Source organism: Oncorhynchus tshawytscha, linkage group LG30 (assembly GCF_018296145.1).
Source record: "Oncorhynchus tshawytscha isolate Ot180627B linkage group LG30, Otsh_v2.0, whole genome shotgun sequence".
NCBI lineage: Eukaryota > Metazoa > Chordata > Actinopteri > Salmoniformes > Salmonidae > Oncorhynchus > Oncorhynchus tshawytscha.
In genome coordinates this window covers 6,029,884-6,056,480 of record NC_056458.1, presented here as the reverse complement: position 1 = coordinate 6,056,480, position 26,597 = coordinate 6,029,884, and the positions used below count along the sequence as shown (strand labels likewise).

Here is a 26,597-nt window from a genome sequence, read left to right as displayed (position 1 = left end):
ATCAAACACATCACTATGGTGCTGGAAATTGTTCAGTTAATGTACTTATTACTTCTACACAGCGGCAGCCACAGTGAGTCTACGCAAAACTAACATTTCCCTTATTCCCTTTTTCATCTGAATGATCTAATTTGGCTTATACTGTACTGAGTCATATTGGGTGGGTGGAGTAATTGTATGACCAGAAGATGGCGAGCGGGGTTGGAAGTGAGTAAATGAGCCTGCTGTCAAATTAGATACTGTATATGCTTTTTTTAATGCATGGCATCCAAGTGTTCATGAACCGTTTGCACACGATAGTCATGCAATTGATCTAAAGTTGGACGGCATTTGCAGATCGGTCAATTCTTACAAGCCTACCCCTGCTAGCACGAGCGTTGAATGAATGGCTCACTCTTCTCTTCGTTAGCTGACCAGTTAGCAGAAGCTCGCTAGTTAGCTATAGTAAGTGGTATGTGCTTGTGCGTATTTGTGCGGAAGTTAATAGTTTCATATGTTCGCCTAGAAAGGTGTTGCTATGGGTGATTCATGACTTTTGAAATATTCGTAGGGCATTTCGTAACACTGCTCTCAAGGTGGTGGCTAGCTCTGGCTAGTGCAACATTTATTTTCACCCGTCCGTACATGGTAGAGTCTTGGTTTTCAGTGTGGCCTAACCTTCTTTAGTTATTTAGCTGAGATCTTATTTCATAATTATTAGTTAACACAATGGGATTTGTTTTGCAGGATCTTGGGACATCCTGACCTGTAAAATATAATGTGATTAAAAACATATATTACCTGTCCTGACTAATAAGTGGTCGTTCCCCCCTATCCACTCCTTATCTGCAGAACACAAGTTGCTTGCCATGGGGCCAACGGAGCCATGGTCGGTGAGGGAGAAGCTGTGCTTGGCCACCTCTGTCATGAAGAGTGGGGACCAGAACTGGTAATGCAGCACGCTTGTCGACCTACATCATGTTACTCTAATAATTTATTTGGACAGACCAGTCGAATCTTAGCCAGCCACCAACTTTCACTGAGTAAGACTTCCATTAATGGAAATAAGCAATAGGGTAATTGTCAGGCAATTGATTATGTGAGGAAAGATTTTCGAATAGAACTGGTCAGTCGAATAGGAATTGTGATGATGTAAATATAGGATATTCATACCCACAGGGTGTCTGTCAGTCGAGCCATCAAACCATTTGCAGACGCAGGACGACCCCCTGACTGGTTCTCACAAAAGGTAGGCTATGCTTCAATAGATGAACACCATGAACAAACAAGAACCTGATGATAGCATCTAAAATATATTAGCCTTGGTGCCCACAATACAGTAACCCTATGGACTCTTGCCGAAAGGGTTGATTGAGTGAGATTGGTGGCATGCGTCCTTCAACGGTTCGCCTATATACATTTAACAACAGCACACCGCTGTTTTCATTTTTTACTTGTTATTTTATTTTAGAGAATAATTTTTGGGATGGTTACATGTTTTCAGTGTAAAGTTAAACAACTAAAACCAGATATAAAGTATATATAAAATGTAATTGACCAATATGTTTTTAAACAAGATCATCTTTGAGAACTAACAATTATCAAAATAAAAACTAGACAGTTGAGGAGAATTTAAAATGAAAAAAAAAATGCCATGGCAATGTTTGAGTCACTCAGATAGCATAAAAACATGACATAAGCCATGGAAGAATATGTAGAATTGCAGGCAATTAGCTTTAAAGCGGCAACATTTTGTCTCTGCTGCCAAGAGCAGGGCCTCTAAAACGGTGCTGATGGTCACGCCCACAGCCCCGCCCACCTCACACTAACTTTTCCACTGCTGCTGAAAATAATCCTCAGGGAAACACTGGTACTTTGCATATTTAACTGTACTTTCCCGAGCCCTGTTCATTTTCCATCATTGTCCTCTTCCACTGCCCTGGATTGTCAATAAACTGAGTGTACAAAACATTATGAACACCTGCTCTTTCCATGACATAGACTGACTGAAAGCTATGATCCCTTATTAATGTCACTTGTTAAATCCACTTCAATCAGTGTAGATGAGTGGGAGGAGACCGGATCAAGAAGGGTTTTTAAGCCCAAAGGCAATTGAGACATGATTTGTGTGTGTGCCTTTCAGAGGGTGAATGGGCAAGACAAAATATTTAAGTGCCTTTGAACGGGGTATGGTAGTTGGTACCAGTTTGTGTCAAGAACTGCAACGCTGCTGGGTGTTTCACTCTCAACAGTTTCCCGTGTGCATCAAGAATGGTCCACCACCCAAAGGACATCGAGCCAACTTGACACAACTGTGGGAAGCATTGGAGTCAACATGGGCCATCGTCCCTGTGGAACGCTTTCGACACCTTGTAGAGTCCATGCCCCGACGAATTGAGTCTGTTCTGAGGGCAAAAGGGGTGAAACTCAATATTAGGAAGGTGTTCTTAATGCAGCCTGTTGAATTCAAGGAAATAACTGGCTTACTCTTCTCTCTCCCTATCGCTCACTTTTTCATCTAGCACTGTGCCTCCCAGTACTCAGAGCTCCTGGAGACGACAGAGACCCCAAAGTGAGCACAGCAGTCACCGTTTATCTCGATGTCTTTTCCCGTGTGCGACTGGATCTGTGATGGTCCTGCTGTTGCATTTCCTACGACCAGAGGGGGTCTGAAGGAGGCAGCTAATGGTTTATGGATGACATGATCTTGTCTGGGTTATGTTCATGACGCGGGTATCTCTCGCCAGACGGAAGCGGGATGAGAAAGGCGAGGTGGTGGAGACGGTGGAGGATGTGATCGTGCGCAGGCTCACGGCAGAGAGGATTGAGGAGCTGAAGCGCTTGATCAGAGACACACAGGAGAAGCACAGGTACACGGGCTTTGTGCTATCTCTGATCGAGGTGGGACTATCTATTCAAGAGACTCACGGCCTATGGTAGATATTTGCTGCTACTTTATTGACCCAACACTGATGTCAACTGTTGGTCTGCTGCATTCACAGGAAGCTGAAGAAAGAGGCAGAGCTGATCCAAGCCGGGCACCTGGACTCCAAAATTGAGGAGCTATGGGGAGAGAATGTGCAGTATGAGACTTTCTGTTACTATTTCTGTATCTCATTACCTGTATCTATTTGTGTTTTTCTGGGGGGGAAAAACGACTTTCTGTGCCTGTCAGGAAGAAGAAACAGGAAGAGGAGGAGGCAGACGTGAAAAGAAAGGCCATAGATACAGCCTATCTAGGTAAAAGATAACCCACTTCATGCACACCACAAGCTGCTTTTGCCTGTAGCTTTCCTTTACCTGCTCAGTAAACATAACACTATTTCCTTCTATTGCTCCTTGGTCACCCCTTTGTATCAGTCTTATTCCAGACCTTGTAGAACTCAATATACCAGGAAGTATACAGGTTGATTCAGATGCGTTTTATGTTTGTTGAATGATTCAATAAACCCACAGGGGATGTTGAAATAAATATCATGCCAAGGGGTTTGGATGAGGAGCTCCATCAGAAAGTATGTCTAAGGCTGAGATGGATGTGTACACAGCCACAAACGCGGGTCAAAGTCATTAGTGGCTCAACTGTAGTGTGATTGGTCAAACTAAGAACAGTCTCACCCCGACGCCCCACCCCCCTTCCAGCCAGACAGGCGGTGAAGAACACCCCTAAATGAGTGCCCAGTGTGACCGTGCGCTCTCCCTCGGGGTGCGGCTCGCCAAGCCTCGAGTTCTGCCAAGGGGACATACCCCAGAGCACACCCAAGGACCCCAGCACCTCAGTGACTGTGAGTCCCTGTCAGCTACAGGGGAATGGGGCAGGGGCAGGTAGAGAGATGATTGGAGTTCAGTAAAAACATTCTGTTTTTGTCAATTTGTCATTGTCAATTTGATGTGCTGCCACATGCTACACGAAATGCCTTTTCTTCGGTCTGCCTGCCCTACTCCCTTGCATGTTATATCCCTCCAGAGGGAGCAGGGTTCATGCCCCTGACTGAGGCCTGTGGGATGGTTGGTGCAGAGTCAGGCCTGGGCACTCTTCTGGATGACTCCCCACAAAAGAAACTCTTGGGCCAGAAAGCCACGCCACCACCATCCCCTCTCCTCTCTGAGCTACTGAAGAAAGGCAGTTTCATACCCACAAGCCCCAGACTGGTATGTCCGAGAGGAAACACTATATTATGCCATAGGGATTGTTCACTTCCATACTATTGAAAAACATCCACATGTAACGACCCATCTCAGACTCATCGTCAGATGATTCCTGTTGCAGTTACAGAGGTGCTGTGTTTGCCTTATAGGCTGGAGATGGTGACCTGCCTGGTAATATGACAATAGCACATGACCTACAGCTCACAGGCTCCATTCTTCCTGGCTGTCTAGCAACAGGTACACACACACACACACACACACACACACACACACACACACACACACACACACACTTGTGCCATTGCATAAACACCCAGCAGAAAGCTTGCTTCTAGAATGTTTGCAGATGTGTACCTGTCCATGTATGCGTTTGCTAAACTTAGGTAGTCAAATAGTAAAAATTTTGTATTGCTTAGCGTGGCATTTGTGATTATAGATCAAGGCTCTGTGCGCTTTGCGTGTTTGTGTGTGTCCGTGTGCGCTAGGTGCCCCTACACTCTCTCGTCTGCTGGAGGCCGGGCCTCAGTTCTCAGCTCCGCTGGGCTCCTTGGCCAGCAGCACAGACTCCTCCAGTGCCCTTCTCACTGCTGCTGCACCCCCCACTATGGACTCCCCTGCCTCACTACACACAGGTCTCTCCCGTTCCCTCCCTCTGCTTTTATACAGGTCCTCTTCCTTCTTTACTCGTCGTCACCTCCTCCCCAGCATCTTTTCTGTCTTTTCAACTGACCACCACACTACTGTACATGGCATCTCATTCCATCTCATCTCCTCCGACATGAACGTGAAGCCTGTCACCATGATCATGTCCTCCATCTGTTGTCTTTACGCAGAGATTGAATATGAATCATATTATAAGGCTGTTAATACTACATATATATATATATGTGTGTGTGTGTGTGTGTGTGTGTGTGTGTGTGTGTGTGTGTGTGTGTGTGTGTGTGTGTGTGTCTGTATATAGGCAGGGATGAGGTGGAGGCCTCCCCGTCTGGCCCAGAGGAGGGGACAGAAGAGGGCCTAGTGACGGTGCCCTACATGGGAGATGAATTGGACCTGGAGACAGTGGGGGACATCATCGCCATCATTGAGGATAAGGTGCTCGTCCTCCGCCTCGTGCACCTAAAAACGTTGATGGATACCTGTTCTGCCTATAAAGCCATAGTTATATCAGCTTTCTCTCTAATAATAACTACATAATAGGTCTTTCTGAGGTGTTTTGAAGTGGTGCAGGTAGGCTAGCGTTTTAAGTGCATTGGGCCAGTAACCGAAAGGTCGTTGGTTCGAATCCCAGAGCAGACTTGGTGAAAAATCAGTTTATGTTCCCTTGAGCAAAGCACATAACCCTAATTGCTCCTGGAAGTCACTCTGGATTAGAGTGTCCTGCTAAATGACAAAAAAATGTAATAATGAAGTGACCGGCTCTAATCTCTCACCCTATAGGGTGATGAGAATGCAGAAGCTTTGGATGCGGCTGCAGTGGAGGCCGCTCTGTCCCTGTGTGAGGAGACGCCCTGTCTGGCCCCCCCTGGGAGCCCGGGCCCTTCAAGCCTCCTGAGTGTAACCCTGCCACCCCCACACGGGCCCCACAAGCCTCCTCCTACTCCTCCCCCCTCCACGGCAGTCTGGAGGTGAAGAGGGAGAGCCTGGAGACACGGGGTGGGGCCTCTGCATGTGACAGCCAGAACAGCTGTACCTCAGGGTACACACACCCCCTGGGCATCAGTGGCCTTTCTCCCTCCTGCTCGTCTATGATGCTGGAGCACAGCCAGCCTATTGGCGCTCGTCTGCAGCATGGGATCATGTGCGGGGCCAATGGGGAGGGAAGCCCTGTCTCTCCCCATGCCACCATCAAGTGTGAGAGTGAAGAGTGGATGCAGCAAGGAGCTGACACACCACACGCAGGTATACACACACTCCTAGCCCTGGCACATCAAACTGACAGCCATACAAGATGCCAAAATCAACCTGTTGTGTTCTTAGCATGACTGCCTGTTTCTCTCTCTCTCTTTTCCCTTTTCCCTCAGACTCTGAGGGTGGCTCCATGACAAGAGGACACTCCAAGGTACACGTCCCACTGAAGAGAGAACAGACTTGAGCTGAGACCTGTTTTCCTTTTGTTAGAACGGGGCTCTTCAACATTTTCTTGCCAAGGGACCCCTGCCCAGGCGACCCAGGGAACCCCATCATAAGTTAACAACAAAAAAGTCCCGTCTTATTATCAATCACATTCATTTATAAAGCCCTTTTTACATCAGCAGATGCCGCTAAGTGCTTATACAGAAACCCAGCCGAAAAACCCCAAACAGCAAGCAATGCCGATGTAGAAGCACGGTGGCTAGGAAAAACTCCCTAGAAAGGCAGGAACCTGGGAAGAAACCCAGAGGGGAACCAGGCTCTGAGGAGTGGCCAGTCCTCTTCTGGCTGTGCTGGGTGGAGATTATAACAGTACATGTCCATTAAGGCCAGGTTGTTCTCCAAGATATTCAAACGTTCATAGATGAGCAGCAGGATCAAATAATAATCACAGTGGTTGTAGAGGGTGCAACAGGTCAGGACCTCAGCAGTAAATGGTGAATCATCAGGTGAATGGTAATGACAAGAAGAAGTAATCAACATTTTCAAATTAATTGATTTGGTAGATAGTTTTTTGTTAATTTGACCTCCCACACATTATAATTGGAAGAGGAAGTATACACTAGCAGGTCCTTTTTCAAAGCCTGTGCGAGATACTCCGATGAGCGGAATTTGCTCAGTATCAGGAGGACAAAGGATTCTCCTCTTTTCTACTGTAGGTATCTAACTCAGTCTCTGTACCCGTGTTGCGTGTGAAGGAGGAAGAGGAGGGGGAGCGACGTAGAGGAGAGACTAAAGAGGACAGCTATAGTCTGCACACAGCCTCCTCTCTGCAGCTCCACACCACCGCAGACTCTATCCCCAGCAGCCCTGCCTCCTCCAAGTTGTGAGTCTCACACGCGCACACACACACACCACCAAGCATGTCTATATCACGTCAAAACGCCTTCTTCCCTTTCTTGGTCTATGCAGTTCGATGTGCAGTGAGGACCAGGAGGCCAGACAGGCTCAGAAGATCTGGAGGAAAGCCATCCTGCTGGTATGGCAAGCAGCCGCCAATCACAGGTAACAAGCTGGCTCATGGAACCCAGGGCTACAGCAGGACCATGCAGCCTGCCTCTCATTTTAGCTTTTGAAAGTGATGCCCTTGCTGTTTTTCTGGCGCAGGTATGCTAATGTGTTCCTGTGACTGATGACATTGCCCCGGGGTATCATAGTATTGTGCACAGGTAAGCACTGACCACTGACACAGGCGACAGGCGCTTTCTCTGCTGGCTTGGTCGGACCTGTTGGGCACTCTGACCATCTCCGTTCTCCTCCACCCCAGGCCCATGGACCTGTTGGACACTCTGACCATCTCCGTTCTCCTCCGCTCCAGGCCCAAGGACCTGTCCACCATTAAGAAGAGCATTGAGACCGGTCTGATCCGCACCACGGCAGAGTTCCAGCGGGACATCATGCTGATGTTCCAGAACGTGGTGATGTACAACAGCTGTGACCATGATGTGTTCCACATGGCCCTGGAGATGCAGAGGGACGTCCTGGAGCAGATCCAGCAGTTCCTGGCCACACAGCTCATCATGCAGACCTCCGAGTCGGGTGTCAGCGCCAAGAGCCTGAGGGGCTGGGAGAGCACCCGCAAGCAGGACCCCACGGACAAGGTGCTCCTCTCAGTGGGACCGCACGGGACGGAGGGTCTTTAGATAGGGGGTGGGAGGAGAGGAGAGAGTATTGGGAATGGAGAGTCTAGGAGAGGAAAGGAAAGTGAGGATTTGTGGATGCAAGAAGCGACAGATTAGGGTTCTGTTTAACTGCAGAGGAAAGGAGAGGACACAAGTCTCTTACCTTTTGGAAGGCAGCTAAACACACTCCTAGATCTTATAGGAGGGGCGCCATGTATGTCAGTCATGGGTGTTTTCCTAATGCATGATCATGTGCTTCGGTTTTAATTTGATCCATTTCCCCACTGACATCCTTCTCTAGTCTCCATTCTGAGTTGCCCTCGATGGAGACCATACAGTTGGTGGGCTTCATGGGCTTAGATGGTGATGAACTCATGATAGTAGATAGGAACCTGACTCCCTCCGATAATACTGCTAATGCTGTTGAATTGCATTACAGACACAAAACACAAAATAGTCAAACGCACGCACTTGCACCCATAACTGTGCAGATATAGAGACAACGCGAGACAAAGATCCCTTGCGAGTCCACGCCGTTGAAATCAAATCAAAGTTGATTTGTCACGTGCACAGTATACAGCAGGTGTTAACAGGGGTGTGAAATGCTTGCTTTGCAAGCTCTTCCTCAACATGCAGTAATACTAAGTCATATAAAATAAATACACACCAGAAACTACACTGTATACAAGGTCAGAACCAGTACAGTACCAATCAATGTCAGGGATACTGGTGAAAGTGTAGGTAAGGCTATGCATATGTAATCTGGTTAAATTTCTCTCAACTCTCTCAACTGTCAATCTGATACACACACACACTGATATTTTCTTTCTCATCCTTCATTCTTCATCTTTTCACTGCCTCTGTTTCCACGCTTGTGTGTGTGTTAGCTTTTTGTTAGCTTCATTGATCTGTGTTTGTATCTGTGTAGTGTGTTTGTTGTGTGTGTGTGTGTGTACCCCACTTCACTGCATCAATGTGTGTAAAACCATAGCCAGGGCAGCGCTCCAACCTTGTGTTCCTCTCCAGTGTCTCTGGCTGATAGATAGTCTCAAAGCAGGAGAGAGGCTCAAGGTTTAGCGGTGGGGGGGTTTAGAATGAGTTGTTTTGGATTTAGTGGGGCAGATTCAATTTGTATTATAGTATTTTTTGGATCAGCTTTAATATTGCACATAGATTGTGGCTTCTATCAGTGTAATTGTCTGCATCATTTCCAATCCCCCTTCATGTTTAAACACACACCTACTCATTCAAAGGTTTTTCTTTATTTTTAATAAAGACTAATAGTGAAGACATCAAAACTATGAAATAAGACATATGGAATAATGTAGTAACAGAAAAGGTGTTAAACAAAAATATATATTTATATTTGAGATTCTTCAAAGTAGCCACCCTTTGCCTTGATGACAGCTTTGCACACTCTTGGCATTCTCTCAACCAGCTTCACCTGGAATGCTTTTCCAACAGTCTTGAAGGAGTTCTCACATATGCTGAGCACTTGTTGGCTGCTCTTCCTTCACTCTGCGGTCTAACTCATCCCAAACCATCTCAATTGGGTTGAGGTTGGGTGATTGTGGAGGCCAGGTCATCTGATGCAGCACTCCATCACTCTCCTTCTTGGTCAAATTGCCCTTAAACAGCCTGGAGGTGTGTTTTGGGTCATTGTCTGGTTGAGAAACAAATGATAGTCCCACTAAGCGCAAACCAGATGGGATGGCATATCGCTGCAGAATGCTGTGGTAGCCATGCTGGTTAAGTGTGCCTTGAATTCTAAATAAATCACAGACAGTGTCACCAACAAAGCCCCCCCACACCATCACACCTCATCCTTGCTTCACGGTAGGAAGCACACATGCAGAGATAATCACTCTGCGTCTCACAAAGACCTGGCGGTTGGAACCAAAAATCTCAAATTTGGACTCATCAGACCAAAGGACAGATTACCACCGGTCTAATGTCCATTGCTCGTGTTTCTTGGCTCAAGTGGTTTCTTTGGAGTAATTCGACCATGAAGGCCTGGTTCATGCAGTCTCCTCTGAACAGTTGATGTTGAGATGTGTCTGTTACTTGAACTCTGTGAAGCATTTATTTGGGCTCCAATCTGAGGTTGGTAACTCAAATTAATTTATCCTTTGCAGCAGAGGTAACTCTGGGTCTTCCTTTCCTAGGGCTGTCCTCATGAGAGCCAGTTTCATCATAGCGCTTGATGGTTTTTACAACTGCACTTGAAGAAACTTTCAAAGTTCTTGAAATGTTCCACATTGACTGGCCTTCATGTCTTAAAGTAATGATGGACTGTCATTTCTCTTTGCTTATTTGATCTGTTCTTACCATAATATGGACTTGGTCTTAGACCTATTTGGTAAATCTTCTGTATGCCAACCCTACCTTGTCACAACACAACTGATTGGTTCAAACACATTTAAGAAGGAAAGAAATTCCCCAAATTAACTTTTAACAAGGCACACCTGTTAATTGAAATGCATTCCAGGTGACTACCTCATGAAGCTGGTTGGTTGAGAGAATGCCAAAGAGTGTCCAAAGTTGTCATCAAGTCAAAGGTTGGCTACTTTGAAGAATAAGCAAATATAACATATATTTTTGATTTGTTAAACACTTTTTTTTTGGTTGCATGATTCCATATGTGTTATATATTTGGAGTAAACTAATGGATAGCAATACTTAGGCTTCTTCCAGTTCCTACAGACTGTATATTTTACAATAGTTATCGTTTGTTTGTTTTTAGGCCCAGGCTTCAGCTACCCTCAACCCCTCCCATCTTTCTCTATCTCGTCCAGTTTTGATTTCTAGCCGACGCATATTTTTCCAACTGTGACGTTTCACGAAAGTTCTCAACCTCTCTAATTCTCGTCGTTTCTACAGATTATAAATGAAAGATACATATTTTTGCTACGAGTATTATAGTATAGTATTTGAAACTAAAGTTATTTGCAATGCTACAGAATTTCATATTTAGCCAAAAGTCACATGGTACATATCGTTGCATTTTGGAGCTCACGTTTTAAGATGGAATGCTTATATTTAGTTCATCACAACAACAACAAAAAGGCTCCAACGATATCTTCACAATTCAAGCGAGGAATTGGTTACCCACCTGCGTTTAAGTAAAGGAGTTGGGTCAGTTGTTGGACCACTCCTGTGAGAAGATGGATCCTGCTTCAGTATGTGTTCCCACAGGTTTATATTCTATACAGTATTTATAGTGTCCATGACCGCTGGTGTTCACTTATTTTATACCCTATATGTTTTTCTGTATATGATGCACCTCATTTCTCAATCTTTTTGGAGGGGGTCTGTCTTTTTGTATTTATTTTTATGCAGTTCTCTTTTCTTTTGGAGTGTGTCGTCGGCGTGTCGTCACCGTGTGTGCTCCACGACTCCTCTTCTTTCCTTGTTCTGTGTGTCTTTGTTCCCTGTCTCTGACTATCCTCTGTCCTCTCACAGGACAGTGTCCCCATGGCCTCTCCTGCCTTCCTTATCTCTCTCTTTGTAAGTACCCAGTCTGCAGGTTACGAGCTGCAAGACGACAGCTGGGGTATTTGCATTCTGGCCCCAAGTCAGATTGAATACTTGCCTGACGACTCATCCTGAATTTGATTTTTGTTGCTCTTATTGATCGCTCCATGCTGAACCTGCTATCCGGGAAGTTGTTTGTGCTGTCGTCAAAAATGACGTGATTCGTGTAGGCCGGCTCTGGTCCAGCCCATTGGTTTCTGGGGACCAATCAGAGCGGTCAGAATGGGTTCACATTCGAGAAGAAACATTAGCGGGAGTGGCGTTTGGCGAGAACGATGTGGATGGGGTAGACAGGCAAATTGAATACCCCTACTCTATAGTATTCTTTCTTAAATTTCCTCTCTTTCTCTCTCTCACACACATACGCTCCTAAAAACACACGCAGGCAAAGAAACACAAATTGGCTCGCTAACTTTAATGCACACAAGCTAATTGACCCATGTGTTTGCAAGTTGCATTGAATCTAAATCTTGAACCATGTTTCCTATCATGTTCAAACAAACACTAAATATGAGGGCCAGTCTGTCCGGTGTTGTCTAGGGTGATGACTTTGGACCAGAGTTAACCCATCTCCTCTCTGTGCTTCTACAGGATGGGGGCACCAGGGGGCGCCGTTGTGCCATAGAAGCTGACCTGAAGATGAAGAAATGAGTCGCAGGGAGCACCTGCGGATGACTCTGGATGGACTACAACTGATTGGTACCCCCTATCCATGGTCATGTCCCAGTTGATTAAGGTAACGAAGGACACCACAGTCTGGGTCAATGTCGTTTCATGTCCTCTCACTTCAACTGGACACGGTATGTCTGGCTGAGAGAGCAATGCAGTTCCTGAATTGCAGTTTAGAGTAAACGCAACCCTAGCACTGAGAAACACATACTCCAACTCCTGAATCGAGTCCCCCTCTTAAACTGAGCAAGATAGATAAACAGAGTGAGGAACAGTTGACTGAATGAGATGGCCAGGGTCGTACTGTATGTGTCTGTCAACACAAAACTGAAATACCTTGCATTGTGTATGTGTTTCATGAGTTTAAGTCCTTTGTGTAGTATTGTACAGGTGTGTACATATGGTGCCTTTTTTAAAGGCAATGAATGTTTCAAAATAATACATATTTGTTGCAAGATTGTGGTCCCCCAACTTAGGAAACCAGGTAGTGTGTGATTTTTGTTTTGTTTAAGGAAATCCCACAAAAAGGACTAAGGCTGGGACTCTAAGGCAATCCGTTTGAGCATTGTCGACAATGCGCTATTTAAAGGCATGCTGCATGTCGGCTCAATCGGAAATGGGCACATTGTCGACAGCATGTGATTTAACTGATTCCCGCCATAAGCTCGGGTATAACACCAGTATATACAGTGCATTCGGAAACTATTCAGACCCCAGAGTTGCTGCACAGCTATTTTCAGGTCTCCAGAGATGTCCGATTGAGTTTAAGTCCGGGCTCTGGCTGGGCCTCTCAAGGACATTCAGAGACTTGTCCTAATGCCACTCGAGCATTATCTTGGCTGTGTGCTTAGGGTTGTCATCTTATTCGAATGTGAACCTTCGCCCCAGTCTGAGGTCCTGAGCACTCTGGAGCAGGTTTTCATCAAGACTCTCTCTGTACTTTGCTTCGTTCATCTTTCCCTCGATCCTGACTAGTCTCCCAGTCCCTGCTGCTGAAAAACATCCCAACAGCATGATTCTGCCACCACCATGCTTCACCGTAGGGGTGGTGCCTGGTTTCCTCCATACGTGACACTTGGCATTCAGGCCAAAGAGTTCAATCTTGGTTTCATCAGACCAGAGAATCTTGTTTGCCTTTTGGAAAACTCCAACTGGGCTGTCATGTGCCTTTTACTAAGGAGTAGCTTCCTTCTGGCCACTCTTATCATAAAGGCCTGATTGGTGGAGTGCTGCAGAGATGGTTGTCCTTCTGGAAGGTTGTCCCATCTCCACAGAGGAACTCTGGAGCTCTGTCAGAGTGACCATTGGGTTCTTGGTCACCTCCCTGACTAAGGCCCTTCTTCTCCGATTGTTCAGTTTGGCCAGGCTGGCCAGCTCTAGGAAGAGGCTTGGTGGTTCCAAACCACAAGGGTGTGTATATATGTGTATATATATATATATATATGTGTATGTGTGTATAACTCAGCAAAAACATAAACTTCCCTTTTTCAGGACCCTCTCCTTCAAAGATCATTTGTAAAAATCCAAATAACTTTACAGATCTTCATTGCAAAGGGTTTAAACACTGTTTCCCATGCTTGTTCAATGAACCATAAACAATTAATGAACATGCACCTGTGGAACGGGTGGTAAGACACGAACAACTTACAGACGGTAGGCAATTAAGGTCACAGGTATGAAAACTTAGAGAACACTAAAGACGCCTTTCTACTGACTGAAAAACACCAAAAGAAAGATGCACAGGGTCCCTGCTTATCTGTGTGAACGTGCATTAGGCATGCTGCAAGGAGGCAATGTCCGTACTGCCAAGAGTGTGCAAAGCTGTCATTAAGGCAAAAGGTGGCTACTTTGAAGAATCTCAAATAAAAATATATTTTGATTTGTTTAATACTTTTTTGGTTACATCATGATTCCATATGTGTTATTTCATAGTGTTGATGTCTTCACTGTTCTACAATGTATAAAATATTAAAAATAAAGAACAACCCTTGAACGAGTAGGCGTGTCCGTACTTTTGGCTGGTACTAACTCAAAAAAAGAAATGTCCTCTCACTGTCAACTGCGTTTATTTTCATAGTAGTAAAAATAAAATAAAAAACAGAATGAGTAGGTGTCCAAACTTTTGACTGGTACACTAATACATATTAGTGGGCGGCAGGTAGCCGAGTGGTTAGAGCGTTGGGCCAGTAACCGAAAGGTTGCTAGATCAAATCCCCGAGTTGACAAGGTAAAAATCTGTCATTCTGCCCCTGTGCAAGGGAGTTAACCCACTGTTCCTAGACCGTTGTTGTAAATAAGAATTTGTTCTTAACTGACTTGCCTAATCAAAAATAAAGGTGTGTATATATATATAATTAAGAGACCACTGCAAAATGATCAGTTTGACTATTTATAGGTATGTGTTTGGGTAAAATGAACATTTTTGTTTTATTCTATAAACTGACATTAACCCCAAATTCCAAATAAAATATTGTAATTTAGAGCATTTATTTGCATAAAATAACTGGTCAAAATAACAAAAAAGATTAAGTTGTCAGACCTCGAATAATGCAAAGAAAATAAGTTCATATTCATTTTTAAACAACACAATACTGTTTTAACTTGGGAAGAGTTCAGAAATCAATATTTGGTGGAATAACCCTGATTTTCAATCACAGCTTTCATGCGTCTTAGCATGCTCTCCACCAGTTTTTCACGTTGATGTGTGACTTTATGCCACTCCTGGCACAAAAAGCAGCTCGGCTTTGTTTGATGCCTTTTGACCATCTTCCTCTTGATCACATTCCAGAGGTTTTCAATGGGGTTCAGGTCTGGAGATCGGGCTGGCCATGACAGGGTCTTGATCTGGTGGTCCTCCATTCACACCTTGTGACCTTAATTGCCTACCGTCTGTAAGCTGTTAGTGTCTTAACGACCGTTCCACAGGTGCATGTTCATTAATTGTTTCTAGTTCATTGAACAAGCATGGGAAACAGTGTTTGAACCCTTTACAATGAAGATCGGTGGATTTTTATGAATTATCTATGAAAGACCAGGTCCTGAAAAAGGGATGTTTATTTTCTTTGCTGGGTGTGTGTGTGTGTGTGTGTGTAATATATATATATATAACACACACACACCCAGCAAAAAAAAGAAACATATAAGATCGTACGTTTTGGAGAAATGTCCTCTGGTCTGATGAAACAAAAATAGAACTGTTTGGCCATAATGACCATCGTTATGTTTGGAGGAAAAGGGGGGAGGCTTGCAAACCGAAGAACACCATCCCAACCGTGAAGCACGGGGGTGGCAGCGTCATGTTGTGGGGGTGCTTTGCTACAGGAGGGACTGGTGCACTTCACAAAATAGATGGCATCATGAGGAATCAAAATTACATGGATATATTGAAGCAACATCTCATCTCTTCCTGACATCAGTCAGGAAGTTTAAAGCTTGGTCGCAAATGGGTCTTCCAAATGGACAATGACCCCAAGCATACTTCCAAAGTTGTGGCAAAATGGCTTAAGGACAACAAAGTCAAGGTATTGGAGTGGCCATCACAAAGCCCTGACCTCAACCCTATAGAACATTTGTGGGCAGAACTGAAAAAGCATGTGCGTTCAAGGAGGCCTACAAACCTGACTCAGTTACACCAGCTCTGTCAGGAGGAATGGGCCAAAATTCACCCAACTTATTGTGCGACGCTTGTGGAAGGCTACCCGAAGCGTTTGACCCAAGTTAAACAATTTAAAGACAATGCTACCAAATACTAGTTGAGTGTATGTAAACTTCTGACCCACTGGGAATGTGATGAAAGAAATAAAACCTGAAATAAAATATTCAACTATTATTGACATTTCACATTCTTAAAATAAAGTGGTGATCCTAACTGACTTAAGACAGGGAATTTTTACAAGGATTAAATGTCAGGAATTGTGAAAAACTGAGTTTAAATGTATTTGGCTAAGGTGCATGCAAACTTCCGACTTCAACTGTATATGAGAGAGAGAGTGAGTTGTATTTCTATTTTATTTCACTAGTTTCACTGCATGTTGAAGCTCAAAGCCGAAGATTTTCACTGTACCCTGCAATCACACCTGTAACCCTGTACATGTGACTATTAAACATTCTGAATCTGAATCAGTTGAAAAATGGGAGTATAGCATCAGGAAACAAAACAAAAGCTCCCCAGAGACACCAATAGATTGTTTTAAGATTTTATTCAACCAGCTTGAAAACCTGCTCTGGCAGCACAAATCAACGGGACACCAGAGTTTAGCCAAGGGACCACTAGGTTTCCAGTTAACATCAGGTCTAATCTGTAATCCGTTTACCCCCCCCCAGCCCCATCCTGTCGGTCTGCCACTAGTTTGGTCGTTAACCCTCCGTCTGCTGGATTTATGATCTGACTAAAAGGAAAGGTCAAGCATTAGAAGATTGAAACTATTACTGAAACAACTGTTCCTTTTGGAGAAACCAAAACTAAAGCATGTTTAAAAGCTCTTTAGTAAAGTTAGTCGATTACATGAAATGGGCAGGATGTGTGGATTGCTCTTAATTAATAGTCCTTCATAGAGAGTTGCGGTGTAGCGGCTGACTGAGCACCTGATGTGTAACACAAAGACCTGGATCAACTATGCATGCATCAGGGAATAGGGACATCGGGCTCAGAATTAAACAGCATCAAAAATGTGCTCGAGAAGGAAATGACCAAATAACGGACAATAAATACAACTAACAGCAACGCTGTCTGGCAAAGTCTTAATGCACGGCAAATGAAAAGGAGAAAAAAAAAGGGATCAACGTATCGGTCTTCACATAAAACAGAGATCCGCAGTTAAATTGTACGTGGATCTAATACGCTAGAGATGTATAGCTCTTGCCTTGCTTTGTTTCTCTAACGAGCAGGCGTGACAAATCTACACATTTTCCCTTCACAGTTTAAGACCCTATAGAGCGGTCTTTTCAAATAGAATCTCTCACATCGTTTGCCTCTATCTGAACCTTTTCTACAAGTTACTGGTTCTCAGGTCCTTGCCTGCCTTCGCAATTAAAACGTTCTTCCCAATTCAAAACTTTCCCAATACCTACTCAATATACTCAAATGTAACCCACGCCACAGAAATCCAGATAAAAATGAGTAACCCACCAGTACTAAACATGCTTCAAACAGGTGACTAACAGAAAGTGTACGTATGAACAGAACCATATTCTCAAACCTTGTAAGCAAGCCCATATTCCTTAATGTAAGGAAGTAGAAACAAGGCTCCTGTACATCAATACAACAATCCCAGAGCCAGCCAGGCAGGGCTTCATGTTATCTACAAAGAGCCAGGCTTGGCAGCTTACAGTACATGCTCCTCCACTTTCTTCCATCCGAGAGGAGAGAAGGCACAATGTTTCAATTCAAAATGGCTTTGGCTGCCACGGTGCTCTAACCAGAGAGAAGAGACAATTCTTCTTCTTAAAAAAAAAAAAAAAAGTGACCCGATTTTGAATAAATAAATGAAATTAAAAATTTAAAACGAGTAGTGTCGAATTCCCAGCTGCAAAGAGATGCCTCCCTCTCCTCCTGTCTTAAGCCCCTCATTCTCCTCTCTGTCGGCCCACAAAGCGGTACAGCTTGTCACAGTTGTCCAGCTTTAGAGACTCAGCCTTCGCCTTCAGCCTGTCATCACGGTACAGTTGGGCAAGGTTCGCCAAGTCCGACTCTGAACGAGGATGGAGAGAAAAACATATCAGCTTATATATGGATCAAATTCATACTCTGCAACATGGATAAACCATGCGTGGCTGCCTCAGTCAACATGTCTCCAAATGGGGACCGTGCCAAGCTGCCAGGATCTGACTGCAGCTGGACTTACTCTGCTGTTTCTCCTTCCAGCAGCTGCTCTGCAGGTGTTCAATGTAGTCACTCTCTATGGTTTTCTCTAGCTCCTCCAGGGTCTCCCCACGGTACTCCTTCTGGAAGCCCTTGTCCACGTAGTAGGGCACACCCATATTCTGGGTCTCCCGAGAGACCACCAGACCCATGGCCCTGAAAGACAAATATACAGTCAGTCCCACTACAGGCAGACTTAAGGGGGAAATACACGTCACACCTCACCCGAATACGCAGGGGTGGGCAACTCCAGTCCTCGAGGTCCTGATTGGTGTCACAGTTTTGCCCCAGCTCTAATCACCTAATCATGATCTTCAGTTTAGAATGCAATTTGATTCAAATCAGCTGTGTTTGCTAGGGATGGAGAAGAAGTGCGACGTCAATCAGGCCCTCGAGGACTGGAGTTGCCCACCCCTGCTCTTAAAGGGTCCTCATGCACTCTGCACCCAGTTGTTACCATGGAACTAGTCTGAATGAGGCTCATACGCATGCAGTTTACTTTAGAGGCAAACGTGTCATCAAGAAGCTTGGTTGATGTGGTTGACTCACGGTTTGTAGAAGAGACTGTAGGGAGGGTTGGTGGCCATCAGTTGGGTCACAACAGATATGAGGATCAGCACCAGCACAGGAAGAAGCTGCAGGAAGGCAGTGAAGGTGTTCTGCTGAGGAAAGGCAACGCCAGAAAGATATGTTAAAGCAAAAGTTTACACCAAACCGTATACCTGTAAATACATGTAAAAATCAATCTGCAGTAATGTTTCTAAGCTTGTTTACTCATTTTCACAGCTGGTCCATTTCATTGGTCAACCTTTAACTGACCCTCTTGGAGCAGCATAAGGTTCTCATTTTTATTGCCTATTGTAGCACTGCATACAGGGAAATAATATCCAAAATGGCAGAAACGGGATCAAAAACCCAATCTTAAAGAGATCTAAATGTAAGGCCCAGCATTAATTGTGAACACATAGGAAATACATACGCTGTAGCCATGTGAGTTAAACTGTACGCCCATAGAAAAATCCGCTGTAGCTCTGTTGGGTTAATCACACAGCTACAGAACATCTATGATGTGAACTGGCGGGAGTTTCTAGGAGATTCCTCCTGATGTGGGCACTGACTGACCGGACTGCGGTTCTCCTCCACTTCCTCATCGCGCCTCTCATATGCACGTCGTCGACGAGGCTGGTAGAAGTTAGAGTAGGTGGCGCCTCTGTTTGTGTACACATGGATGTTGCCTGAGGGAGCAGAACACACTCGTAACTACTACGCAACAACCGACAAGGTGACTAATCCAAAATGAAAGGAACAAGAGAGAGAAAACGCACACGCCATCTCTCTTTCAGACACATACATGCACACAATTCCACCAAGGTTATTATCGTTTTTTTTTTTTCTATTCGTTTTTTCTGTTTATTTGAAATGTGAGTTTAAGTTTGTTTTCTGACTTGATTTACTAGTTTTAGTTTTCATATTATTTAGTTTCAGTTTTAACAAAGTAGACTAGGCGTGGGAGGCTAAGAGACATTTCAGTTTTGTAGGCCTATAATTTTGGGGGATTTGACTTCTTGCCACAGGGGCAGTAATACATAAATTGATAGGTTTAAATTGTAAAGTCAACCTCATTGTGACTTGGATTTAAAACAATTAGTGCCTAGACTGGTTGCAGAAATATGGAAGAAAACTTGCCCATTTTTACACTAATATTTTTTAAAGCTTTTTCAGCTTTAGTAGTACATGTAAGAAAAAAGTACCTATATCTGAAAGAGGAAAAAACAACAACAAATGAAGTCATGGCACATTTGTTATCTACAGTGATAGTGATGCGCACTAGTCTCGGAAATCCTAGACCTAGGCAACAGCAGCGCTAGGTCTGGGGAGGATGTCTCTTGGACATTTTGAAAGGGGGGATTGTTCCAGAGAGGGTCGTCTTAAGACACACAACTCTACAATTCATGAGTCTGGGTAGGCGGGCCAGAACATCACGATTAGAAACTAAAGTTTGCAGGCAAAGCCTTTGCACTTGGTTTTAGTGAAGGTAGATGCAAACTAGCCCCTTGCGAAAAGCACTCATTACAAATAACCATTCTCCGTCTTGCTAGCTAGATACTACGTTGTGTCCGGCGGGACGTTGTGTCTGACGCGGTAACGTTTCCTTTCAATTTCAATCACACTGTAACCTTTTCAGTTTACTCCTAATAACCTCGACTTCCACACACACACACGCAAATCTTACCTGTGGGAAATCTTCCTCCAAAGAAGATATTGAAAAGCTCTTCAGGGGAGATGTCAGCCTCAAAGTTCCTGTTGAAGTTGCGGTAGTGTCCGTGGCGAGCTTGGGCTGAGGAGTGGGTGGTGCTCTCAGAGGGAGCCTGCTCTCCGTACTGGTCATACTTATGACGCTGCTCAGCATTGCTCAGCACTGCATACGCATTGCCTATGGCTGTAGAGGGGGAAAAAAACAAACACTTATCAGGCCTATGATTGATGCTCTTGGTGTGTCATTGTGTGACTCGATGCACATGCCGGGCCACAATAGCATGATAATAAGGAGCTAATTATCTGCACCAGCAGTCCCACAATATACAGAGGCCCTATTTATTAATCTATTTTGTTGTTAGAATTTTTTTTTAAATGCTCACAGAGGAGAAAGATTTGACTCAGATGAGTCCTGGATCAGCTCAGGGCAACACAGCACTAACAGAGACATCACTTTACCTTTAAATGCATCTGTGGCTCCCGGGGCACAGTTCTTGTCAGGGTGGAACTTCAGTGCCAGCTTCCTGTATGCCTTCTTCAGATCTTCATCGCTAGAGTCTTTAGGAACACCCAGGATCTCATAGAAGTCCTTGCATTTCTTTATCCTGCAATGGATCAAAGCCCACAAATATTAGTACGAAATCTGATACCAAAACAGGACAATGTGCATTTGCCCTTTCACTGGGCGGACATCTTGACAAAATGTAGCGAAGGTCTGTAAGTGCTCAAAATGAACGTAGGCCTATCACTCAGGTACCTGAGAACACCCTGACGCTGATCCTCTGTGTAGGTCTTCTTCTCCTCGTTGGCCCCTTTGCGCACTTCCTCTCGATCCCCGTCCTCTTCATGGGATCGAAAGCCACGCGGTGGGGGTATGTGGGGCTCCTCTGGAGCAGCAGAGCTTCCATTCCTCACTATGGCATCAATCAGCACTGATGAGAGATCAGGCATGGGTGCAAATATTAATAGAAGAAACAGCCAGTCTGGACAGGTGTGTACCTGAAACATGTATTCCCCTAACCTAGTCCCGTCTTGTCAACAGAAGATGATGAGTTACTTACACTGTGTGTACAAAACATTAGGAGCACCTTCCTAATATTGAGTTGCACCCACTTTTGCCCTTAGAACAGCCTCAATTCGTCAGGGCATGGACTCTACAAGGTGTCAAAAGCATTCCACTGGGATGCTAGCCCATGTTGACTCTTGCAGTTGTGTCAAGTTAGCCGAATGTCCTTTGGGTGGGGGAACATTCTTGATACACACAGGAAGCTGTTGAGCATGAAAAACCCTGCAGCGTTGCAGTTTGACACACTCACACCGGTGCACCTGGTATCTACTACCATACCTCATTCAAAGGCAATTTGTCTTGCCCATTCACCCGCAATGGCACACATACACCATCATTGTCTCAAGGCTTAAAAATCCTTCTTTAATCCGTCTCCTCCCCTTCATCTACACCAGTGGTCACCAACTGGTCGATCTCTAAGGGATTCCTAGTTGATCACCACACATTTCTGTAAAAACCCAAAGAAAAAGCCTTGGGCTCCTATTTTTTTCTTCTTCTCGCTGTTGGCGGTAGGTGCACTTGATTCAACAGCCCTAGCGCCGGCAAGGCAAAGTGTTTCCATTTTGAACCATTTCATGTGTCCTACCCGGCAGGCCCAGAGAGCAAATCAAGTGCACCAGAAGGCCTACCGCTGGCCAGTCAAATAGCTCAGATCACCATGTCTGCACAGTTTGCGCCTTAGACTGTAAAAAACAAAAGCCTTGAACGCACAGCAAAGTTGATACTGTGAGATTTCAAAACCATCACTAGAGAGACAATGAATACAGCAAAGAGCCGGCTGCTGTTTTTATGAGTAACTTCATGTTCAAGTTGTTACTCAGCACCACCAACACCTTGTTCAACACATAAAATGCTACAACCAGCTAAATTGTAATGAGTATAGCAGAGACAATTTATGCTTGATCCGAAAATGTGTTCGGAGGCGCGGTGTGGATGGTGTGACACAATTGCGAAGCCTCCGGAGACACGCAGAGGCCAAACGGAGCTCTGTATAGACATGATTGGTTATTGGTAGGTGAGAGCGGATGGGTCCTGTATAAAACACAAACTCACCTCCTTGACAACAGCGCAGCGCTGGTCGGCAAAACACAAGTAGTACGAATGCCCAGAGTTCTGCAGGGGCCATACCACCATAAATGCTGCACGGCCAATGCGGATGTCGGAATGACCATGCAGAGCCTGTAAGTGTTCCGATAACCTTGCGTTATCATTAGCAGCTTGTGTCTTTTTTAATATTGAGGACTATTTCATTTTTGGGGGGGTCATAGGAGTAACATGAATTGGTGCATGAGGCTATTTGGAGCTCTCAGCAATGTTACAAAATTTGGGAGGCGCACAACGATGCGGTACGGAGCTCAGTTTGGCCTCTGCATGCCTCTGGAGGCCCCGCGATTGCGTCACACCATCCATACGGTGCCTCCGACCACATTTTCAGATCAAGCATAAATTGGCTCTTAAGTTTTGCCATCAGCTGGAAGACTTGTGTCCCCCTTTTCTTAGCAGAAGGAGGGAGAGAGAGACGGTGAGAGGCAGCCTCACCACTGCTCCCTCCCCTCAGATGCAGGCCATCAGCCCAGCTCACTTAGCTGTGCCTCACAAGTAATACAACAAATGATCTATGAACAGTGTGATCATATACAAAATATTTTTAAATATAATTTCAAAATGGTCTGAGAAGAACAGCATTGGCAGGGCAATTCCAGCATAGCCAATATGTAGTGATAATGTATTGGGCTTATAGCCTACTGCACAAATCTCATTGCTACACGGTTTTTAAATGGTTAATGTTAAATAAGCTTACGTTTTTTAAGTCGTTTTTTATTATATGACTGATCTTCACTCAAAAGGTTGGTGACCAATGATCTACACTGATTGAAGTGGATTTAACAAGTGATATCAATAAGGGATCCTTATTGGTCAGTCTGTCATGAAAAGAGCAGGTGTTTTGAAGAAGAAAAAAAAACATTTATTTTTAAATGTAACCTTTATTTAACTAGGCAAGACCGTTAAGAACAAATTCTTATTTTACAATGACGGCCTACCGGGGAACTGCCTTGTTCAACAATAACAACCAATTTGTCTGGCTGACAGCTGCACCTCCAGGTTGAGTAATAACACGGCAAGTAAGTCAAATAAACATTACTAGTTACAGTAACTATACATTGTAGTGTGGCCTACAGGTTATAAAAAGTAAATCCACTTACAGGCACAAACATGCTATCTAAAAATAGTTTATATTATAAGCCTGACCATGTTGTAAATATTCAGATGACATGCATAACACATTCGCTGATTCGAGCATACATTATGCAATTCACAAGATACAGACGTTGCACTTTCTATTTTAACATTCAAGTTGGCAAGCAAGGGCTAACGACGGCCATTACGGGACACTTACCTCTGGCCCGAGTGCTGGGAAATATTTTCTGGGCTTCATACAACAGTTGAAGGGCCTTTTCTCTCCGCCCTGACCGCAAACACAGCTTTGCTTTCTCTATCAACCGATCTGATTCCGCTCTATCCATTTTGACAGCTGTTCGATAGCTAGCTACTGTAGCTAGCTTGTTACCGTTAGCTTGTTCTCACAGAGGCCTGCAACCCCAATTAGCTACAGTACGCTAGCTACACAAATGCGGTTGACTGCCTGAAATTGTAAGATTTTAGTTAAGCTAGCTATCTTATGTTCAGAAGTACCTGGACGTTGTATGTCACCTCAATTAACGGTAACTAACTAGCTTTGTTTACATCCAGATAACAAGCTAACGTTAGCGAAGCTAGCCAGCAATCAGTTAGCTACGATATTTCGCCGTAACTATCAGGTATCATAGCGATGATGACGACTGCCACAATTCAGACACGAACACGGGTGCAAGCGCGCCTATTCAAGTCGACATACAAAACTGAAGTAGTACAAATCCGTGCATGACTGAGAAATGTAATACCGACATTATAGAACTGGTGTGATTTGTTTCAGGTTACCACAACACTAACCATTCACTTCCGGGGTACGGAATATTTTAAACGTTCTAAATAACCCTCCCCGAGATAAAAGTAGAAAAGTGCCAATAACCTGTATTTAATAATTGTCTAAACAGTCATTTATATTTGATGATATGCAAGTGAAATTTACTGGGGAAGGTGGAGACTGGTCCAACTCAACATATCATTAAAAAAATGCACCCCCCTCCCCAACGTAAAACCTACTGTATAAACACAAATCGTTTAAAAAGTGATCGGGATTGTGCAATAAAGTTGAGATCTTATTTCCATTGTGGTCCCTAAATTTGCAGCAGCATATGCTACATAAGGACTGAATGCACGTTTAATGTACACATCTCCACCTGGCTTTCCAGGGTCATCTTGTTTTTTTTTAACGTAGCTACATCTATGGGTTTTTCTGTCGTGCGAAATTTGCGGTAGCCTATAACAGTATTGGATAAGGGCACAATCATTTATTTTTACTTTTTTACTTGGGCTCATAAAATGTACTTAATGTATAGCTCATCAGGCTCAGGTAGCATCAGATTTGAATTATCATGCCGATCAAAGCTCTAATCAAATCAAGACATATGCTTTAGAATTACATGGGAAAAATGTTCAACCCTAGTCTGTAGTTTATTCTTAGATGTTTGGGCTGCTGGTGAACCATGATGTGCAGGCATAATGAAAGTGACACTGGACTAGCGCATTTATAGTCTTTAGTGTGTCTATAGGTTTCCATGCAGTTGTCGACAGATATGCATGCGAATATTCTAAAATATGCATAAAAACAATAGGCGCATTTAAGGAGTTCCTTCGGGAAGATTTTACATTGGACAACGTGACCGGGAATATTTTAATTTAACAGACATTTGGTAAACGATGGATATTGTCCAAATGAACCACATTTACGTGTCCTTAAAAACGGATTATAACACATGAAAAAACACTATTCATTGTGTTTCGATGTGTAGCAAACTTTATAGCCTATTTTTTGGTTCAACTGTCGGAGATTTGAGTGCTAAATGCATCAGGGCATTGCATGCATAGGCCTATAGGCTTAGATGTCCACTGTATGATATTAATATTTACAAAAAAAGATATAGTCTATATAAAGGAAGAGAAGCTTAGGCCTATCCTAAGAGAAATAGATCGAGATATGCAAACCGAATGTTAAGACACCGACATTCATTTCTTTATGTCAGATGGCTACTGCGTCTGCCATACATATATAGATTTACAGTAAAAGGTTAATTCGTTCGTTTTCGATCAGGATATTTAGCATACAAATAAGCATTATATTATAGAGCTATCTCTGATAGGCCTGAAACGTTTTTCCTCACCTCAAATTTAACTGTCAAGAGTCTGCTGGAGCGCCATGCATACTGCCTTCATATCATAGGCTTGCAGTAGCTAAATTGTAATATAGCCTGTCGTGGTAATTTCCTGTATTACTAAGTGAAAGGAGAGTTTACAAACCACACACAAGTTAGAGTTATACTTTAAACTTAATCTTTTAATAATATGAGCTTCACCCTTTGACTCTCAGATCAATTCAGTGTCTATAAATTAATTATCTGAGAGTGTCAACATAATGGCAACTGAGATCTTTTATAGCAAAGATACACACCTCTAAACTCACAATGATGAACCACAGGTCTTAGGAAAACTGCACAAAGGAAGACTTTCACTTGAGAGAGGAGTATCCCATAGCCAGACAGCATTAGCTATAAATTATCATTCAGTTTGCTCTCTAAGACAAGGTTCTACTTCTCATTCTTGGTACTTCATATTACCAAAACATTACCTCATCCAAGGGCATGTATCAATTGTCAATTCTAGATACTCCCATTTCAAATACAACCCACCCCTGGACAAGCTCCCTGAGAGGAGAGGGAGCCTCTCTGTCATATACCAGGTCAAGATAAATTTCGACATCAGAGGGGACATACAATGGTTCCAGACATTGTGGAGCCCCTCACATGGTTTAACAGATACCCTCACATATGAAGACAAGCCTGACATCTCCCCTCTCTGGGGCCCAAGTAACTTTTCCCACATAAGCATATTTATGAAAGTAGATAAAACATCTTATATATCAATGTTACCTAACTAATTCTGATTCTGCAACGACAAGCCACACCACACCAAACATTCACAAAAGTTTCTATACTTTATTAGGGTAATATTAAAAGTAAGTCAAGCCATTGTTTTTATGGAATATATTATATGGAATATAAACTTAATTTGGACACAGAAAATGGCTCAACAGAATGAAATAAAACAATTGTGAACAGGTTTAAACCTTCACAAAAGCTTTTAACTGGCTATATTGCAGTAATTACCATCAAAA

General features: G+C 43.8%; 1 protein-coding gene and 1 pseudogene across 2 annotated transcripts; one reads left to right on the top strand and one right to left on the bottom strand.

Annotated features, from left to right (window-relative positions):
- Positions 1-22: 22 nt before the first annotated feature.
- On the top strand, positions 23-12,860 carry LOC112228182 (annotated as a pseudogene).
- Positions 12,861-16,265: 3,405 nt separating this feature from the next.
- On the bottom strand, positions 16,266-24,277 carry LOC112228931 (dnaJ homolog subfamily C member 18). Of its 2 annotated transcripts, none has more exons than XM_024394718.2 (8): positions 23,664-24,277; positions 20,957-21,131; positions 20,659-20,804; positions 20,177-20,383; positions 19,066-19,178; positions 18,493-18,602; positions 17,927-18,099; positions 16,266-17,773 (listed from the first exon to the last, which is right to left on the bottom strand). In XM_024394718.2, the coding sequence occupies exons 1-8, from the start codon at positions 23,788-23,790 to the stop codon at positions 17,649-17,651; spliced, it is 1,176 nt and encodes a 391-aa protein (XP_024250486.1). In that variant the 5' UTR covers positions 23,791-24,277; the 3' UTR covers positions 16,266-17,648. The 2 variants fall into 2 exon arrangements, with proteins under 2 accessions (XP_024250486.1, XP_024250485.1); XM_024394717.2 differs by having other exon boundaries at positions 18,493-18,605; positions 23,664-24,276.
- Between the last annotated feature and the right edge of the window lie 2,320 nt (positions 24,278-26,597).

Coding starts and splice junctions, on each gene's coding strand:
- LOC112228931 (XM_024394717.2), bottom strand. CDS start 23,790: ATGGATAGAGCGGAATCAGATCGGTTGATAGAGAAAGCAAAGCTGTGT. Junction 19,179..20,176: donor TGGAGGAAGATTTCCCACAG/GTAAGATTTGCG, acceptor CTGCTCCCTCAG/GCAACATCCATGTGTACACA. Junction 18,100..18,492: donor TACAGTCTCTTCTACAAACC/GTGAGTCAACCA, acceptor TTTGTCTTTCAG/GGCCATGGGTCTGGTGGTCT.